This window comes from Bufo gargarizans, chromosome 10, assembly GCF_014858855.1.
Source record: "Bufo gargarizans isolate SCDJY-AF-19 chromosome 10, ASM1485885v1, whole genome shotgun sequence".
In the NCBI taxonomy this organism is placed as follows: domain Eukaryota; kingdom Metazoa; phylum Chordata; class Amphibia; order Anura; family Bufonidae; genus Bufo; species Bufo gargarizans.
The window spans coordinates 67,893,375-67,914,143 of NC_058089.1; the positions used below are offsets into that span (position 1 = coordinate 67,893,375).

Here is a 20,769-nt window from a genome sequence, read left to right on the forward strand (position 1 = left end):
AGCGTTGCGGGAAAATCACAGAATATAGAATATGCTGCGATTCTCACGCAATGCACAAGTGATGCGAGAAAACGAACGCACATGTACACAGCCTCATTGAAATGAATGGGTCTGGATTCCATGGGGGCGCAATGCGTTTGCATCACACATTGCACCCGCTCTGAATACTCGCTCGTGTGAAAGGGGCCTTATTGTTTATAAAACAATACAAAGAGTTGGTTTGGTCTGGTTGCCTATGTATGGGACCCCGGACATCCATTTGACAAGGGAAGGGTGACAGTTTAAGCTGTCGCATGAGATCTCTTCAAGTGGCTAAATGTGTAGAGATCATTTACCCAGTCTGACAGTCTGGAGGAACTTGTACAGTTGAAAGCCTGCCTATTGCAGATATTGAAGTTATATTTAATAAGGAAAAGTGTGCAGATGTTTAGGAAACATCATGGAAAAATCATCTGTGAATTAAGTTTTATTGCCTTGGTGTATAAGAACCATGACTTCCACTAGAGACTCTGAAAAATGTAAAAATTCATGGAGTTAAAGAGTTAGGGAAAAATAAGGGTTATGGGGAAAGTGTATAGATTGCTTTAACTGTGGGTCCCTTCAAATGGGGCTTTGTTTATATAGGTAAGCTGACAGCAGCTCCCAGATTCTGCACTTGGTATAAGTTGGTACGAGGACACACATATTTTGGTTTTAAGTCTGCGCAGTTATATCTCATCTCTTGCCCATAGCAACCAATCATACTTCACCTTTCATTTTCTAAAGGAGCTGTCAAAAATGAAAGGTGGTATTTGATTGGTTGTTATAGGCAACTAAGCCAGTTCTACTTTTTACCAGTTTACCAATTATGTGTCACCACCAGACATCTGAGAAGCTCTGACAGATGCCTTTCAGAACCTCCTCCTTGAGGTTCCTTTGTTTTGCTTTCATTTTCTCATCTCGTTAGCCTCTCTCAGCTGTCATGTAGTTGCACTGATTGCATCCCTTTAAATCCCTCCCCATAGTGCATCAGTTTGCGGTTTATATTACTTCCTGGAGTGTGTGCATGTTCATCCTACTTCTGAGTCTTCTACAAGATAAGTTTTGTTCATTAATTTGTGTTTTTCTGTTTGCTGGATCCCAGGTGACCCTGACTCCCTCCGTATAACCCTTGTATAAAAAGGAGAATGACCTGTATTGGGTGGCCACGCTACTAGACCCCCGGTATAAGCAGAAAGTGGCTGAAATGTTACCGAATTACCGGAAGTCGGAAAGGATGCAGCAGTTCCAAAACAAGTTAAAAAGGTATGCTTTATACAGCGTATAAGGGTGATGTCACAGCACAACGGGAATCTAACAGGGAAGAGGTGAAAGTAATCCTCCTCCTGCCACGACCACGCTGGCAAGGACAGGACACTTTACAGACGTGTTGTTGTCGGAGGACATGCAGAGCTTTTTAAGTGCTACCACCCTCAGAGAACGACTCGATCCGACAGGTAGCAGACTACCTCGCCTTAACTGCAGATATCTACATTCTGAGGAGCGGTGAACCCCTTGACTACTGGGTGTGCAGGCTTGACCTGTGGCCTGAGCTATCCCAATTTTCGATAGAACTTCTGGCCTGCCCCGCTTCAAGTGTCCTGTCAGAAAGGACCTTTAGCGCAGAAGGAGGTATTGTCACTGAGAAGAGAAGTCGCCTAGGTCAAAAAAGTCTAGATTACCTCACCTTTATTAAGATGAATGAGGCATGGATCCCGAAGGGACTGACAGTGGGGGATGCATTTGACTAAAAAAGGCCTGATGAGATGCCTTGGGCTAAAAATGGTCCACACGTTGCTGTATTTAATCTCTGCATGCCAGATGACTTGCGTGACTTCTCCGCCACCAACTAGGGTTCAAGCCGCAATGTTTTAGTGCACTTTCTGCCTGGAAAACATACATTTTTCAACAATGCCTAATTTTTCAGGCATGTGTACATGCCTAATTTTTCTGGCCTCTGGTGCTGCACTGTGGCTGCAAAAACAAAACATAAAAAAGGCACATACATGTGTCAATTCCCCTTCGTGATCGTTACCTTGTTGTGGTGAAGGGGCTTCCGTATCACATGTAAATGATCACCTCTATGAGTGCGTTGGCAATGTTGGCACACCCCAGATGATAAGGTCGTTGCTTCATTGTGAACAGACCAAAAGCGATTGGCTGGATAATTTTGCATAGAAAAAACATTTTTCTTTGTGATCATCTAAGGTGATCATTAAAGCCTACTAGGCCAACAATAGGCCCACACTGCAGAATCATTGTTTTCTGGGTCACTTAACTGTCACTAAACTACCTCAGCACGACCATAGGCTTTGAAAAACCGCCATCGCCTGCAATCTCCCAAACGTGCGCACGAGCACAGTCATCACTACACCAAGATTGACGCATAGAGGAATACAATTTATGTCATTAGTGTGTCAACTATTGACAACTCTTTGTGGTTGTCTAAAATCTATTCGATACACGTCCCCTGATAGGGAACGTAACAGGGATTAAACTGATAGGAATAGTACTACTTAACACACCACTCATATAGGGTGTAACAGTACATTGCATGGCGCACGCGCAGTGCCCCAAATTGGAAGTAAGAGGACCGACGAACCATCTTTTTCCATCTCCCGGTTCCTAAAATCAATTCCATACACCGGCAACTGATAGGGGACAAAACAAAGATTAAACTGGTAAGAACAGATTTTTTGTATAAAAAAAAGAAAGAAAAAAAAAAAAAAAAAGGACAGCCTCTGCGGGGCTGGGTATTTTTTGGCCGCGTTACTGAACGCTCATGCACAATGGCTATAGGCTCATGCGTCCTTTTGCGGAGGTGACAAACCTGGTCAGTCAAACCCAAGGCAACATCATCGACCTCAACCCATATGCGTTTTTTCTGGAGCATGCCCTGCGAAGAGTGCTGGATCAGGCCGTAGATGAGCATGAAGAGGAAGAGTTGTGGCCACCATCACTACCAGAAGCAGCCTTGTCGTCGTCGATTGCTGGACCTGCGGCAACGCAGAGAGAGGAGTCTGAAGAAGAGGAGTCAGAGGAGGAAGGTGGCTTTGAGGAGGTGGAAGACCAACCACAGCAGGCGTCCCAGGGTGCTTGTTGTCACCTTTCGGGGACCCTTGGTGTTGTACGTGGCTGGGTGGAGGAAGAGACCTTCAATGACGTCAGTGAGGACAAGGAACGGGACAATGCTAGCTTGGTATCCAACCTTGTGCAAATGGGGAGTTTGCGGTTGTGCAAATGGACTGTTTGCGGTTGTTTGCAGTGCGTTAAACGGGGAGTTTGGTCTCTCAGAGTTTGGTCTGTCACTGTGAAGCGGGCGTAACCCTTACACTACCTGATCGATACAACATCATACCTGATCGTATACACACACTGGATGTTTTAAAGCACGTTATTCCAAACAATTTAGGAATGTTAGGTGATTTATGCCCTTTATGGATTAAAACCCGACTCTGCGTCAACTACGTAGAGTCGGGTTTACAGTCCAGGTGTTTACAGTCCCCTTGAAAAAACTTTTCCATCACTATTGTGGCCAGAAAGAGTCCCTGTGGGTTTTAAAATTTGCCTGCCTACTGAAGTCTATGGCGGTTCACCCGTTCGCCAACATTTGCGGAAATTCATTTTCCCCGTCCACGAATGGAAATTTTAATGTTCGCGACATCTCTAGTAAACATCTGGGTCAAAGTGTTAATGAATAGCATCTATAGGCCAGTAAGTCTAATATCTGTTGTGGGTAAACGGTTTGAAGGTTTTTTTAAGAGATGCTATCCTGGAGTATTTAAATGAAATTTAGAATGTAAAGTTGTATCAGCACACCTTCATGAGGGATTGGTCCTGAATTAATCATTATCTATGAGGAGGAAAATTCTAGACTGGACTGGGGTGAGTCAATGGATGTCAGAGATCTTGACTTCTCCAAAACATTTGATACAGTGCCACATAAAAGATTATTATATAAAATAAGAATGCTTGAACTGGGAGAAAATGTCGTAGATTGGGTCACTGTCATTAGTGGGGTACCACAGGGGTCAGTATTGGTCCCTATTCTCTTCAATATATTTATTAATGTAGAAGGCTTGCACAGTAAAAGATCAAATTTTGCAGAAGACACTAAACTGTGTAAAGTAGTTAACACTGAAGAGGACAGTATACTGCTACAGATTGATCTAGATAGAATGGAGGCTTGGGCAGAGAAATGGCAGATGAGGCTTAACACTGACAAATGTAAGGTTATGCACATGGGAAGGAATAATGCAAGTCACCAGTACATACTAAATGATAAAACACTGAGTAACACTGACATGGAAAAAGACCTAGGAATTTTAGTAGACAGAAATCTAAACTGTAGAAACCAGTGTCAGGCAGCTGCTGCCAAGGCCAATAAGATAATGGGTTGCATCAAAAAGGGTATAGATGGATGCAACATAGTCCTGCCACTTTACAAATCCTTAGTCAGACCACACAGAGTATTGTGTACAGTTCTGTGCTCCTGTGATAAAGAAAGATATATCAGAGATAGTGAGAGTTTAGAGGAGGGCACCTAAAGTTATAACTAGAATGGTGGACTACAGTGTCCAGAAAGACTATCAAAAATAGGGTTATTCCGTTTAGAAAAAAGACAACTGAGAGGGATCTAATAACTATGTACTGTATAAATAAATAAATCAGGGGTCAGTACAGAGATCTCTCCCATCATCTATTTATATCCAGTGCTGTGATGAGGGGACATCCAAGTCTAGAGGAAATAAGGTTTCTAAACATAGAAGATGATTCTTTACTGTAAGAGCAGTGAGACTATGGAAGCCTCTGCCAGAGGAGTTGGTGAACTCACTAAAAGATTTTAAGAGGGGTCTGGATATATTTCTGGAGTGTAATACAGGTTATAGTTACTAGATTCCTGGAGAAGGGTCATTCATTCAGGGAGTTATTTTGATTGCCTGATTGGAGTAAACTATGTTACTATGCAACAACTCTGATTGTTGGACAATTGATAACATTCACAAAAGCCTATGTTACCCTCCTCTTGTCATCTGTACAGTTATACACAGAGTAGAGTATTTAATTATCTCTTCTTCGTGCAGACTGTCAACAGGAACTAGAGAAACAATATTGGTCTTTTCTGTTTTTGAAGCTGACAATCTAAGCTTTAAAAGAAGACCAAAACATTGTGGTATTAACTGCCACAAAACCAGGGTTATAGCCTTCAGAATCTGAGTCGGGACTGATAGCTACAGGTTTATGCAGCTGGCTGTATGACTAGCTAGCTGCATTGTAGCCCAAGGAAGAGCCCTCATAAGCACCCTCCCCTTCCCCTCCCTTCTACTCTGTTGCAGATATATGATATAAAATTCTACTGTGAAAATCTATACCAAATGTGCCACAAGGAAACATGGCCCTATAGTGTTTTAGAGCAGCATATTGCATGAAATGTACTTATTTAAAAATGTTTAATATAATTCACAGGGTAATGTAAAAGCAAGAGGGCCTTGCTGTGTTTAGCACGGAAACTAAGACTTTCAATGAACTTGTTATAAAATATATTAATTAACTAATTATTACTCACAAAAGTCATATTACAAAGCAGTTTATAGTACAAAGCAAAAATAAACGTACCCACTGTATCTCTTCTTGTACAGTAAATCCATTGTAATCACATAATGCGGCATATGTCTCAGAAAAGCCTCCTAAAACAAAAACGGGACATACTGTAGAGTATTCATTAAGAAATTACTTTATTACTACAGTAGACCACAAAGACATTAGAATGGTGTAACCTAAAATGCTGTTACTTTAATATAACAACTATCTAAGACCTCAAGCATACGGGTAAAGCAATGCTTCATACAACCTTTTTCTACTGTGGCTTAAATGGTAGAACATGATGACACCTGGGCCTAACCAGTGGTTCAAATTCATATCAAAATAATAAAATGTAACATTTTTATAGAGCCATGGAGAAGGCTAGGGTTACATAACAACATGAACATCACAAATTAGTTGCATTGTGACATGGCATCTTATGATGTCAATGGTATCTTGTTGAGACCGTAGACCTACCACAACACAAACATTATTTCAAAAATCTAATCCTGTTCGATTTCTGGAACCAGGTTCAAGTCCCATGTGACTTTGCCATAATAGATCACAATGCAACTACAACTGCAACTTGTCTATGACACCTCTGTGATTTTCCAATGTGGATTGTTGCTCCACATACAGTATCTCCAGCCTCTTACATTACCAGTAATGAGGATGAGATTTTTCCTTGTCCTCTATACATAAACATAATTTTTCAACATAAACAATTTAAACGTGTTACGTCAGTTCATATGTGACTGCGCCATAAAAAACAATGGCTGCACAACTTGTGATTTGCACGAATGAAGATCAGCGTGCACTGATTCATTATTTTTTTTGTCTGAGGGTGTGTCTGGTACTGATATTTATTGAAGACTTTGTGCAAAATATGGAGGGTCTCTTTCTTGGGAGATACCTCTTTGCACAATATGGAGAAAGTGTTTATTTGTAAAGAAACGTGTAAGAATATCTAGAGAAGTTCAAGGAAGGTCACACAAGTATCAGCCATGAAGAAGGAGCTGGACAACACTGAGTTTGCACATGAACTGATTGTGTTGGACAGACTAGTGCGAGTGAATCATATGGCAAATCATTTGAAAATCAGCTACATTCACATCTGATGAAGAGGTGAAAACAAGGATGCAGAGTAAGGATCATTTTTGACATTGCACTGCACCACTTACCTTGTTCTGTATGTTTGGACATTGCTAAATACTACTTCTCTTTTCCTGTATGCTTGGTGTAATTTTCAGTATTTTCTCTTTTATATAGATATATTGTGACAGAGTGTCTGGAGAAGTGGTGGATGGGGTGTAAATTCGTCTAAGGTTAATCACTTTGATGTTTTACTAAAAGCAACCAGGGTATGTGAATGACAGAGATCTGTGCAGTTGTCTTGACAACCGGTTTTCAGGGCCTGTATTGCTGGAGTGGGGAGAGAAGGGTGAACCCCCACATCCAACCAGTCTTGGGCTGCGAATACTAATAAGTCTACAGTAGAGATGGCCTTATGGTTCGCCCGGCAAACTTTGCTTGTTCGCTGTTCACCGGGACAAACAGGGACAAACTCTATTGGAACAACTAATTGCAACTGGTGTGCTATACCAGTTGCCCCCCCAAAAAAATCTTATTGAGGCAGGGGTATGATATACCTATAATATAATTTTTATATAGTGCATTTGTATAGTGCAGCATTTGTGTGCGGTTCTGCTGAGATAACGCAGCAATACAAAGGGACAAACGCCATTGAAACAACTAATTGCAACTGGTGTGATATAACAGCTGCCCTAAAAAAAAAAAAGTGTGAGGCAGGGGTGCGATATATACATAGAATATAATTTATATGTAGTGCATTTGTATTGTGCACCATTTGTGTGCGGTTCTGTTGAGATACCGCAGCTATACAGAGGCACAAACGCCATTGAAACAACTAATTGCAACTGGTGTGAAATACCAGTTTCCCCCCAAAAAAGTGATTAAGGGGTTGTATATACCTGCTTCTACAAATACCTCTCTTCTCTACAGACTTTGGCACAGGGTCATTTTGAATATGACAGGCAGAGGAAGAGGCAGGCTATTCCGCAGGAGTGGCAGGGGTCTGGTAGATGCACCAGGCCGGAGCCTAAGTGGGAAGTTGGAGAAGGTGTGTGCGATACTTCACGCACCAGAGTTGGTTGAGTGGCTCACTCAGCCTTCTGCTTCTGCACCCTCCTCTTCAACTGTATCTGCACCCTCCTCACTCTCTGCTGTGTGCACTCCCAAAGACACCACCACCACCATAGCCCCTCCACTCGAGTCAGAGGAATTATTTTCCCATTAATTCCCAGTTCTTAAAATGCGCAGCCATTCTTGGTATCAGATGAGGAAGATGAGGTAGCAATGACCGCCACCCAGCGGTCTAGCGACAGTACCCAGATCAACCCATCAAGGGTGGTTCCCGCTGTTACTGCCTACTCCAAGATCTCTAATGTCAGTGGTGGTGAAGGTGATAATGATGACGTGTCGATGGAGGTCACGTGGGTGCCCACAAGAGAGGAAGAGGAGAGGAATTCAGATGGAGAGACAGAGCAGCAGATAGGGAGGAGAAGGAGGAGATGCAGGCAGAATTTACAGTGCACAGGAGGCAAAAAGCAGACAAATGTATCTGGAGTGAGCCATCCACCATGCACGGTCACATCTTGCTCCCAGGACGCCAGCACATGGATCTGCAGTGTGGGCTTTTTTTAACTTGTCAGCTGCTGATAATAGTGTTGCCATCTGCAGCCTGTGCCGTCAACATACAGGTCGCGTTATGCCCAACAATCACCTAGCACCTGGCCTCCCATCACCGAGCCCAGTAGGAGCAATGCAGTCAGAACCAACAAAGCCACACTCCTGGTGCTCCATGTCCTGCCTCTTCTCCTTCTCCTCTCTCCGCCCATTTGTCTTCCACTCCACCTTTCACCGTGCTGTCGTCGTGTTAATCTGGCACAAGGCAGGCTTCCGTGGCCCAAATGTTTGAGCGTAAAAAAAATTATGACTAGTGTTGGGCTTGAATATTCGAATAGCAAATATTATTCGTGAATATCGGCACTTTGAGAATTTGCTAATATTTAGAATATAGTGATATACATTCGTAATTTCGAATATTTTTATAGATTTTTTTTCAACAGTAACCTCCCTTCTTGCTTGTGGGCCAATGAGAATGCTGCAATGTCTTTGTCTGAGCTTAGCAACATTCCTAGCAACCAATAGGAAAGTTGCCTACCCCATACTATATAAGAACCTCCCCAGCAGCCCTTGTATGCAGAATTTTGCAGTTTTACAGATCTGAGAGAGACAGCAGTGTTATTGCTGTGCTCTCTGCTTTCCCGTGTCATTACATTAGTTAGTATATATATATATATATATACATATATATATATATATATATATATATTGTGGGGATGTGCTCGTGGTAGGCTACGGTAGCGGCGGCAGTATTGAGGCAATCACAGACAGTCTTTGTGATACACCGTGACTTTATTCACACCAAAGGCATAACAGGCATTGTGCAGACCACACAGGTGCATATTCACATAGTGCATAAAACAAAAGTCCTTCCATAGAAAATAAACAGCAGGTTTGAGTCACCTTGTTTTGGACAGACCACAGCGGTCGTGCAGGCTTGTAAGCTACCTGCCTTTGTCTCCCTCAGGCCAGAGCCCCTTTGGCTCGTAGCACCACAGGTCCCAGGGCTATCCTTCAATGTGTGCTGCGCCCAGACTCTCCTTCACCAGCAGTCACTCTCTCTGTGGAAACCTCCAGCACAGCAAGACACACCCCACCCCCATCATTAGCAGGCTGGGTTCTTAAAGGCCCAGCTCCACCAAAAACCTGGGCTGGCCGTGGGGAACAGGCACCCCCCCCACTCTTTACCTGTTCCCAGTAAGAACCGGCCCGGACACGCTGCGCCAGCAGCATTCGCCGCTGTAACCGCAATGATCCGGTTCTTACTCCACCGAGGCCAGGACCTCTGGTGGCACGTATCGTCCGTCCATTATTATTCCGGGGACTCTCCTACATATCCCCCCCCTTTGTTCACCCCTGAGGGCTTGAACATACTGTTCAAGCCTGAGGGGGTGAACACATGCACAGCAGTGTACCCGGGACAGGGCATCTGCGTTCCCCTGTAAGCGGCCGGCCCTGTGCTCAACAGTGAACTTAAAGTTCTGGAGGGACAAGAACCACCTGGTAACCCGAGCACTCCCCTCCTTAGCCCGACTCATCCACTGGAGAGGGGAGTGGTCGGTCACCAGACGAAACCTTCTCCCCAGAAGGTAATATCTGAGAGACTCGAGTGCCCACTTGATGGCGAGGCACTCTCTCTCCACAATGCTATACCGGGTTTCTGCTGGGGTAAGCTTGCGGCTTAGAAAAACCACGGGGTGCTCTTCCCCGTTGAGCTCTTGGGAAAGCACAGCCCCTAGTCCTACTCCCGAGGCATCTGTTTGAACTACAAACTCCCGCTTGAAGTCGGGCGTCACCAGAACTGGGGACTCACATAGGGCCGACTTCAAACGGGAGAACGCCTCCTCCTCCTGCTCCCCCCAGCGAACCATCACCGACTTTCTACCCTTCAAGAGGCCGGTTAACGGGGCTGCCAAGGTGGCAAAATGGGGAATGAACCTCATGTAGTACCCAATCAGGCCCAAAAATGACCGTACTTGCTTGGACGTACGAGGCCGGGGCCAATTCCGGATTGCTTCAACTTTATTCACTTGGGGCCTAATGACTCCGCGTCCAATCACATACCCCAAATATCGAGCTTCCTCTAGTCCCACCGAGCATTTTTTTGGGTTGGCAGTTAACCCCGCCTTCCTTAGAGAATCTATCACTGCCTGAAGTTTTGACAAATGACCCTCCCAGTCTGGGCTAAACACGACTATATCATCCAGATACGCGGAGGTATACTGGTGATGGGGCTTGAGGACGACATCCATCAGACGCTGGAACGTAGCCGGAGCGCCATGCAACCCAAAAGGCAACACCCTATACTGAAAAAGCCCCTCCGGGGTGACAAAGGCCGTCTTCTCCTTTGCTGCCTCCGTCAGAGGTACCTGCCAGTAGCCCTTCGTGAGATCTAGGATCGAAAAATACCGGGCTTTTCCCAGCCGCTCTATCAACTCGTCTACCCGAGGCATGGGATAGGCGTCAAATTTTGATACCTCATTCAATTTCCTAAAATCATTACAGAACCGTAATGAACCATCCGGTTTGGGAATAAGGACAATCGGGCTAGCCCACTCGCTCTTTGACTCTTCTATGACCCCTAGACGTAGCATCGATCTTACCTCCTGCGAAATGGCCTGTCGCCGAGCCTCCGGTACTCGGTATGGTCTTAGGCGGACTTTCACCCGGGGCTCGGTGACAATGTCATGCTCGATCAAGGTGGTACGTCCAGGAAGGTCAGAGAATACGTCCCTATTCCGACTAACAAATTCTCTCACCTCTTGTGCTTGTTTGGTCGAAAGTCCGTCCCCTATCGTCACCCCAGCGGCGCTCTCCGGAACACCTGGTGACCCCGGGTCACTCCCTGACGTCCCGACAGAGGGCGGGCTGTCTCCAAACAAATTCTCTCTGTCTCTCCAAGGTTTTAGTAGATTCACATGATATACCTGTTCGGGCTTCCGCCGCCCTGGCTGGTATATCCTGTAATCAACTGGGCCCACTTTCTCCTTAACTTCATAGGGTCCTTGCCACCGGGCCAAGAATTTACTCTCGACCGTGGGCACGAGTACAAGAACTCGGTCACCCGGGTGAAATGTCCTTACCCGGGCGGTTCGGTTATATACCCGACTCTGGGCCAGTTGTGCCGCTTCCATGTGCTCACGGACGATCGGCAACACGACCCCTATTCGGTCCTGCATTTTTCCTATGTGCTCTATCACACTTTTATGAGGCGTAGGCTGTTGCTCCCATGCCTCCTTAGCGATATCCAGTAGCCCACGGGGATGTCGCCCATATAACAACTCAAAGGGCGAGAACCCCGTGGACGCCTGGGGCACCTCCCGTACCGCAAACAAAACATAGGGCAACAGTAAGTCCCAATCTCTCCCGTCCTTAGCCACGACTCTTTTTAGCATGGACTTCAGGGTCTTATTAAACAGTTCTACTAACCCATCGGTTTGGGGATGGTAGACGGACGTGTGCAGGTGTTTAATATTTAATAGCTTACACAATTCCTTTGTTACTTTGGACATAAAGGGTGTCCCCTGGTCCGTCAGAATCTCCTTTGGTATCCCCACCCGGGCAAACATACTCATGAGCTCTTTAGCTATTACCTTGGCCGACGTATGGCGCAATGGGCCCGCCTCCGGATAGCGAGTGGCATAGTCTAACACTACCAGGATGTGTTGGTGACCTCGGGCTGACTTAATAATGGGGCCTACCAGATCCATGGCGATCCTTTCGAAGGGCACCTCTATAATGGGCATAGGTACCAGTGGACTGCGATACTGAGGTTGGGGGCTAGTCAGCTGACACACTGGACAGGACTGACAGAACCTCCGGACTTCCTCATATATCCCAGGCCAATAGAACCGTTGTAGAATTCGCTCCAGCGTTTTCTTAACCCCCAGATGACCACCCAACACATGCGCATGCGCTAAATCCAAGACCATTCGCCGGTAAGGCTGGGGCACCACCAGTTGTTCCACCACCTCCTGCCTCACCTTGTCTACCCTATATAACAGGTCCTGGTTATAGGCCAGGTGAGGAAATACGGTATCGGCGCCGGGACGCTGGGCAACACCATTAATCACCGACACCCCTTCTCTAGCCCGCAATAACGTCGAATCCTGGAGCTGTGCGGTCCCGAAGGTTTCTCGGGGTACCTCCAGATCCAGGACGGACGAACTTTCTACTGTCTCACCCGCCAATACTTCTAGGGGAAACCGGTCAGGGTTACACTCTACCTCCCCTACGGTGACCCCTACAGCTGGGGCCCCTGCCTCGGGGTCCTCGGGCTCGGGACCTGGACATTTTCCTTCCCCACAGGTAGGCAACCCGTTCCTCCACAAAGTCCAGAACAGGGGAAAGTCCCTCCCCAATATTGCGGCATAAGGGAGCCGTCTCCCCACCCCGACGACATGTGGTACCTCCTTTCCACACACTGCCAGGGTAACCTTAGTGGTGGGATACTCCCTGCGATCCCCATGTATACAGACAATGGTAAGGGTTCGCCTTTCTGGGAGTTTTTCCGTTACCAGCGACTCATGGACCAGAGTTACCAGGCTCCCAGAGTCCAGCAGGGCCTGCACGGAGTGTCCATTAACAACGACATCACACAGCGGAGGGGTGTCTGCGGCCAGCAGGGGGTCAGCTATATACACCGGGTGGGCATAAAAAGAGGACCGGCGAGCGAACCCGCAGTCCATGGGTTCGGACGCCCTAGGGCAGTTGGATGCCACATGTCCCCAGTCCTGACAATGCCAACATCTGATCCTCGCAGCCTCCCTCCTCCCCAGGGTATTCCTCCCACGGACTGGAGATCCACTCCCCTCCTTATGTGGTGGGATCCCTTTTTCAGGATCCCGGGTCGGCAACGGGGGCTGACGTGACTTTGGTAGTACCGCTGAGTCCCGCACCAAATCCTGAGTGGCCATATACCTCTCCACCAGGCTAACCAGTTGTTCCAGGTTGCCTGGATCGCCTTGTCCCACCCAGCGCTGTATGGCTCTCGGGAGGGTACGCACGAACCTGTCGACCACGACCCTTTCAACCATCTGAGAAGTGCTCAATATTTCAGGCTGAAGCCATTTTTTTACTAGGTGAAGTAAGTCATAGGCTTGTGACCGGGCGGGTCGGGACTCGGCAAACACCCACTGATACACCCTGTGCGCTCGCACATAGGTGTTTACCCCCAACCTGGCCAACACCTCAGCTTTTAGCCTCTCATAGTCCTTGGCCTCATCGCGGCTGAGGTCAAAATAGGCCTTTTGTGCGTCCCCCACCAGAAAAGGCGCCACCACCTCGGCCCACTGCTCCAACGGCAGCCTCTCTTGCTCCGCGGTTCTTTCGAACACCATCAGGAATGCCTCTATATCATCTCCCGGACCCATTTTCCTCAGGGCGGATCGGACTTTGTCCCTGGCGGTAGACACAGTCGGGGTTGTCGCAGTTGAAACTCCTTGCAGGGATGGTCGCACCGACTCTTGCATGGCTGCCAGCTGCTGCATTAGGAGATTGTTTGTTTGCTGCTGCTGTACATTACTCTGAATCAGGTGCTTAATGGCCTCCTCCATCTTGTCAGGAACCATAAAACTTGCAGGCCTGATATATGACATGCAGTCCAACACAACTTTTGCTTCAGGCCTGCCTCACTGCAGGAATGCCCGCATTCTCCACCAATTGTGGGGATGTGCTCGTGGTAGGCTACGGTAGCGGCGGCAGTATTGAGGCAATCACAGACAGTCTTTGTGATACACCGTGACTTTATTCACACCAAAGGCATAACAGGCATTGTGCAGACCACACAGGTGCATATTCACATAGTGCATAAAACAAAAGTCCTTCCATAGAAAATAAACAGCAGGTTTGAGTCACCTTGTTTTGGACAGACCACAGCGGTCGTGCAGGCTTGTAAGCTACCTGCCTTTGTCTCCCTCAGGCCAGAGCCCCTTCGGCTCGTAGCACCACAGGTCCCAGGGCTATCCTTCAATGTGTGCTGCGCCCAGACTCTCCTTCACCAGCAGTCACTCTCTCTGTGGAAACCTCCAGCACAGCAAGACACACCCCACCCCCATCATTAGCAGGCTGGGTTCTTAAAGGCCCAGCTCCACCAAAAACCTGGGCTGGCCGTGGGGAACAGGCACCCCCCCCCCCCCCCACTCTTTACCTGTTCCCAGTAAGAACCGGCCCGGACACGCTGCGCCAGCAGCATTCGCCGCTGTAACCGCAATGATCCGGTTCTTACTCCACCGAGGCCAGGACCTCTGGTGGCACGTATCGTCCGTCCATTATTATTCCGGGGACTCTCCTACAATATATATAGTACAGACCAAAAGTTTGGACACACCTTCTCATTCAAAGAGTTTTCTTTATTTTCATGACTATGAAAATTGTAGATTCACACTGAATGCATCAAAACTATGAATTAACACATGTGGAATTATATACATAACAAAAAAGTGTGAAACAACTGAAACTATGTCATATTCTAGGTTCTTCAAAGTAGCCACCTTTTGCTTTGATTACTGCTTTGCACACTCTTGGCATTCTCTTGATGAGCTTCAAGAGGTAGTCACCTGAAATGATTTTCACTTCACAGGTGTACCCTGTCAGGTTTAACAAGTGGGATTTCTTGCCTTATAAATGGGTTTGGGACCATCAGTTGCATTGTGGAGAAGTCAGGTGGATACACAGCTGATAGTCCTACTGAATAGACTGTTAGAATTTGTATTATGGGAAGAAAAAAATCAGCTAAGTAAAGAAAAACGAGTGGCCATCATTACTTTAAGAAATGAAGGTCAGTCAGTCCGAAAAATTGGGAAAACTTTGAAAGTGTCCCCAAGTGCAGTCACAAAAACCATCAAACGCTACAAAGAAACTGGATCACATGCGGACCGCCCCAGGAAAGGAAGACCAAGAGTCACCTCTGCTGCGGAGGATAAGTTCATCCGAGTCACCAGCCTCAGAAATTGCAGGTTAACAGGAGCTCAGATTAGAGACCAGGTCAATGCCACACAGAGTTCTAGCAGCAGACACATCTCTAGAATAACTGTTAAGAGGAGACTGTATGAATCAAGCCTTCATGGTAGAATATCTGCTAGGAAACCACTGCTAAGGACAGGCAACAAGCAGAAGAGACTTGTTTGGGCTAAAGAACACAAGGAATGAACATTAGACCAGTGGAAATCTGTGCTTTGGTCTGATGAGTCCAAATTTGAGATCTTTGGTTCCAACCACCGTGTCTTTGTGCGACGCAGAAAAGGTGAACGGATGGACTCTACATACCTGGTTCCCACCGTGAAGCATGGAGGAGGAGGTGTGATGGTGTGGTGGTGCTTTGCTGGTGACACTGTTGGGGATTTATTCAAAATTGAAGGCATACTGAACCAGCATGGCTACCACAGCATCTTACAGCGGCATGCTATTCCATCCGGTTTGTGTTTAGTTGGACCATCATTTATTTTTCAACAGGACAATGACCCCAAACACACTTCCAGGCTGTGTAAGGGCTATTTGACCATGAAGGAGAGTGATAGGGTGCTGCGCCAGATGACCTGGCCTCCACAGTCACCAGACCTGAACCCAATCGAGATGGTTTGGGGTGAGCTGGACCGCAGAGTGAAGGCAAAAGGGCCAACAAGTGCTAAGCATCTCTGGGAACTCCTTCAAGACTGTTGGAAGACCATTTCAGGAGACTACCTCTTGAAGCTCATCAAGAGAATGCCAAGAGTGTGCAAAGCAGTAATCAAAGCAAAAGGTGGCTACTTTGAAGAACCTAGAATATGACATATTTTCAGTTATTTCACACTTTTTTGTTATGTATATAATTCCACATGTGTTAATTCATAGTTTTGATGCCTTCAGTGTGAATCTACAATTTTCATAGTCATGAAAATAAAGAAAACTCTTTGAATGAGAAGGTGTGTCCAAACCTTTGGTCTGTACGGTATATATATATTGTGGGGATTTGCTCTGGTAGACAGGCTTGCAGACACAGTATAGAGGCAACTACAACATCTTTAACTTAAACAGTTCAGTGTTTTATTTACACATAAGGAAAGTGACAACAAAAACCTTGAGTCAGCTTGAGTCTGGTGTTTGTTCACACCAGGCAGCAACACAGAAGTCCTTGGGTGAAACAGAAGTCCACGTGCTTTCATCCAAACAAGATAGCTGGCCTTAATCCCGGCCCAAACTCTCAGGCCCCAACACAGACTGGCAAAGCTCCACTGTCAGATGGAGGATAATCCACACCCACAGATGAGACTGCTGGCTGGGTTTTATATCCCTAACCAAAACCTGGCCTCAAACGTGGGGAACAGCCACCCACCCACCCATAGTGCCAGTCAGCACTAGCTGCCGCTGACACTTAAAATTACCAGCTCTTACCTCACTGAGGCCAGGAATCTCCCTCCTTTGTTCAACCCTGAGGGGGTGAACATCTGCCAGACAGTGTACCCAAGACAGGGCATCTGCATTTCCCTGTAACCTGCCTGCTCTATGTTTCACTGAAAACTTAAAGTTGTGTAGAGACAAAAACCACCTGGTGACCCAAGCATTGCTCTCTTTGGCTTGGCTCATCCACTTGAGAGGGGAGTGGTCGGTTACCAGACAGAGTTTTCTCCCCAACAGATAATAGCGGAGAGACTCAAGTGCCCACTTGATGGCCAGGCAATCTCTTTCCACTATACTGTACCTAGTCTCGGCTAGGGTAAGTTTGCGTCTCAGGAAAACAACAGGATGTTCCCCTCCATTGATGTCCTGAGAGAGTACAGCTCAGAGGCATCGGTCTGTACCACAAACTCCCTCTTGAGGTCGGGCGTAAACCAACACCGGGGACCCCCACAGGGCCGACTTCAGAGAGGAGAAAGCCTTTTCCTCTTGCTCATTCCACTGGACCGTCACAGAATTGCATCCATTGAAAAGGCCTGTAAATGGTGCAGTGACTGTAGCAAAGTGAGGGACAAACCTCATATAGTATCCCACCATTCCGAGGAACGACTTTACTTGCCAAGTAGTGACCGTTCATGGCCAATTCTGAATTGCCTCAATTTTGTTTACCTGAGGTTTAATAATTCCACGCCCAATTACATACCCCAGGTACTTGGTCTCTTCTAACCCTATCACGCACTTTTATGGGTTAGCGGTTAAGCCAGCCTTCCTAAGGGAGTCCACTACAGCCTGTACTTTAGATAGGTGACTTTCCCAGTCGGTGCAGTGTATAACGATATCATTCAGGTACGCCAAAGTGTAACGACGATGTGGACGGAGTACAACATCCATTAGCCTTTGAAACGAGGTGGGAGCGCAATGTAGACCAAAGGGTAATAGCTTGTACTGATACAGCCCCTCTGGCGTGATGAAAGCCGTTTTTTCCTTGTCAGCCTCCGTCAAGGGTACCTGCCAGTACCCTTTGGTGAGGTCCAACACAGAAAAATACCGGGCTTGGCCTAACTTCTCAATAAGTTAATCTACAAACCGGATTCCCAAAAAGTTGGGACACTATACAAATCGTGAATAAAAACTGAATGCAATGATGTGGAGGTGCTAACTTCTAATATTTTATTCAGAATAGAACATAAATCACGGAACAAAAGTTTAAACTGAGAAAATGTACCATTTTAAAGGGAAAAATATGTTGAATTAGAATTTCATGGTGTCAACAAATCCCCAAAAAGTTGGGACAAGGCCATTTTCACCACTGTGTGGCATCTCCCCTCCTTTTTACAACATTCAACAGATGTCTGGGGACCGAGGAGACCAGTTTCTCAAGTTTAGAAATAGGAATGCTCTCCCATTCTTGTCCAATACAGGCCTCTAACTGTTCAATCGTCTTGGGCCTTCTTTGTTGCACCTTCCTCTTTATGATGCGCCAAATGTTCTCTATAGGTGAAAGATCTGGACTGCAGACGGGCCATTTCAGTACCCGGATCCTTCTCCTACGCAGCCATGATGTTGTAGTGTTTACAGTAACTTACATTTTTAAGGCATCCTGAGGGCAGATGGACTCTCCCATTCAAATATTAACACTAGAGTGTTATGTCTCTAGTCAGTGTGATCTCATAACAATGTACAAATCACAGGAGTTGTCATAATATGCAAGTTGTGGGAAAATGTGACACCTTTTTATTCTCCTGGTGCATATTGGGAAGGAACACACAGAGATCAAAACCATCCTTTGAAGTAGGAAATATTTGCTGATGGGAGTGGAAGTGAGTTCCAAGATCCAAAAATGTGTATAAAACATGAGCAAAATTTGGCATAGAGGACAGTTTATAGAGAGCCTTCCTGAGAGGAGGTGGCCTGTGAGCAGGGTGGCCAAAGAGAAGCTGATTCTGGTAGCTATAACTCAATAATTCTACATGACTAAATAATTATTATTGTTTTTAGGTTGTGTAATATTGTTTTGTTAACTTGTTTTGATTTTGTGATTTATTTCACAGTCACCCCCTTGCCCAGCATCTGACAGCTGGCTTGACGGAACTCTTAGCCCGCCAGCTTTTACCATACCAGCTGGTGGAGTCTGAGGCCTTCAACAAATTTGTCGCTATTGGGACACCATGGAAGGTACCCGAACAAATTTTTTTAAATAAGGCAAACCCAAACCTCTACTCAGTGATTGAAAAGGAAGTCATGGCATCTCTGGCATACAGTGTTGGGTCAAGGGTCCATCTGACCACTGATAACTGGTCTGCAAAGCACGGTCAGAGCAGGTATATCACCTACACTGCGCATTTTGTCAACCTGCTGACGGCTGCCAAGCATGGAACGCGTGGCTCTGCAGCGGAGTTGGTGACACCCCCACGACTTGCAGGCAGGCCTACTGCCACCTCCTCTACTCCTCCTACTCCATCCTCTTCCATAACCTCCTCGGCTGAGTCCTCTTCTGCTGCGGCGTCTGTCTGCACATCAACTGAATCCCCCCAGCTCCCCAGGGGCTATTCCACATCCCGGATACGACAGTGTCACGCTGTCTTGGGGTTGACTTGCCTGAAAGCAGAGAGCCACACCGGACCAGAACTCCTGTCCGCCCTGAACGCACAGGTGGATCAGTGGCTGAACCCGCACCAACTGGAGATCAGCAAAGTGGTGTGTGACAATGGAAGCAATTTGTAGGCGGCTTTGAATTTGGGCAAGTTTTCACATGTGCCGTGCATGGCACATGTGTTGAATCTCATCGTACAACGTTTTGTGTCTAAGTACCCAGGCTTACAGGACGTCCTTAAGTAGGCCAGGAAGGTGTGTGCTATTCATTTCGATATTCAGCGGCAAAACAACATGGCAGTGAGGTGTTCTATTTGCGACAGCCAGACACGTTGGAATTTAACCACTCCCGCACCACCTCCTCGTCTCATTCCCTCTCTGTTGGTGTCCCACAAGGCTCTGTCCTAGGACCCCTGCTCTTCTCAATCTACACTTTTGGCCTGGGACAGCTCATAGAGTCCCATGGCTTTCAGTATCACTCCTATGCTGACGACACACAAATCTACCTCTCTGGTCCAGACATCACCACCTTACTATCAAGAATCCAACAATGTCTATCTTCTATATCATCCTTCGCCTCTCGCTTTCTTAAACTTAACATGGATAAGACAGAATTCATAATCTTTCCCCCATCTTGTTCAACCCCCCCAACAGACCTATCTATCACGATCAATGGCTGCACACTCTCCCCAGTCAACAAAGCCCGCTGCCTTGGAGTGACCTTAGATTCTGCCCTTTCCTTCCGACCGCACATCCAAGCCCTTTACACCACCTGCCGCTTCCAACTCAAAAACATCTCCCGCATCCGTGCTTTCCTTAACTTTGAATCTGTGAAAATGCTTGTACATGCCCTCATTATCTCCCGCCTAGACTACTGCAACATTCTCCTCTGTGGCCTTCCATCTAGCACTCTCGCACCCCTCCAATCTATCCTCAACTCTGCTGCCCAACTAATCCACCTCTCACCTTATTACTCCTCTGCCTCTCCCCTCTGCCAATCCCTTCACTGGCTCCCCATTGCCCAACGAATCCACTTCAAAGTACTAACAAACACATACAAGGCCGTCCATAACCTGTCCCCTCCCTACATCTCTGAGCTACTTTCCCGATACACCCCCACACGCAATCGACTCCAAGATTTCTACCGTGCATCCCCCATACTCTGGAACCCGCTACCCCAACATATCAGACTCTCACCCACAGTGGAATTAGGGTTGGACGATATCAAAAATATACCCACGATAACGATATTAAGAAATTTATTGCGATAAATGCCCATTTAGAAGAAAAAAACACTTGGGGCCACAAGGAGACGTTACACTGTATGGGGGCAGCCACAAGGAGACGTTACACTGTATGGGGGCAGCCACAAGAAGACGTTATACTGTATGGGGGCATCCACAAGGAGACGTTATACTGTATGGGTGCAGCCACAAGGAGACGTTATACTGTATGGGGGCGGCCACAAGGAGACGTTATACTGTATGGAGGCAGCCA

At 46.7% G+C, this 20,769-nt stretch overlaps 1 protein-coding gene across 3 annotated transcripts in view; it reads right to left on the reverse strand.

Moving 5' to 3' along the window:
• Positions 1-20,769, reverse strand: part of LOC122921143 (capping protein, Arp2/3 and myosin-I linker protein 3-like) — a 782,130-nt gene that overhangs the window by 574,709 nt on the left and 186,652 nt on the right. For all 3 annotated transcript variants that reach the window (XM_044271159.1, XM_044271158.1, XM_044271160.1), the window contains one exon: positions 5,635-5,705. In XM_044271159.1, the coding sequence (XP_044127094.1) occupies positions 5,635-5,705 (71 nt within the window). The remainder of the gene's footprint in view (positions 1-5,634; positions 5,706-20,769) is intronic.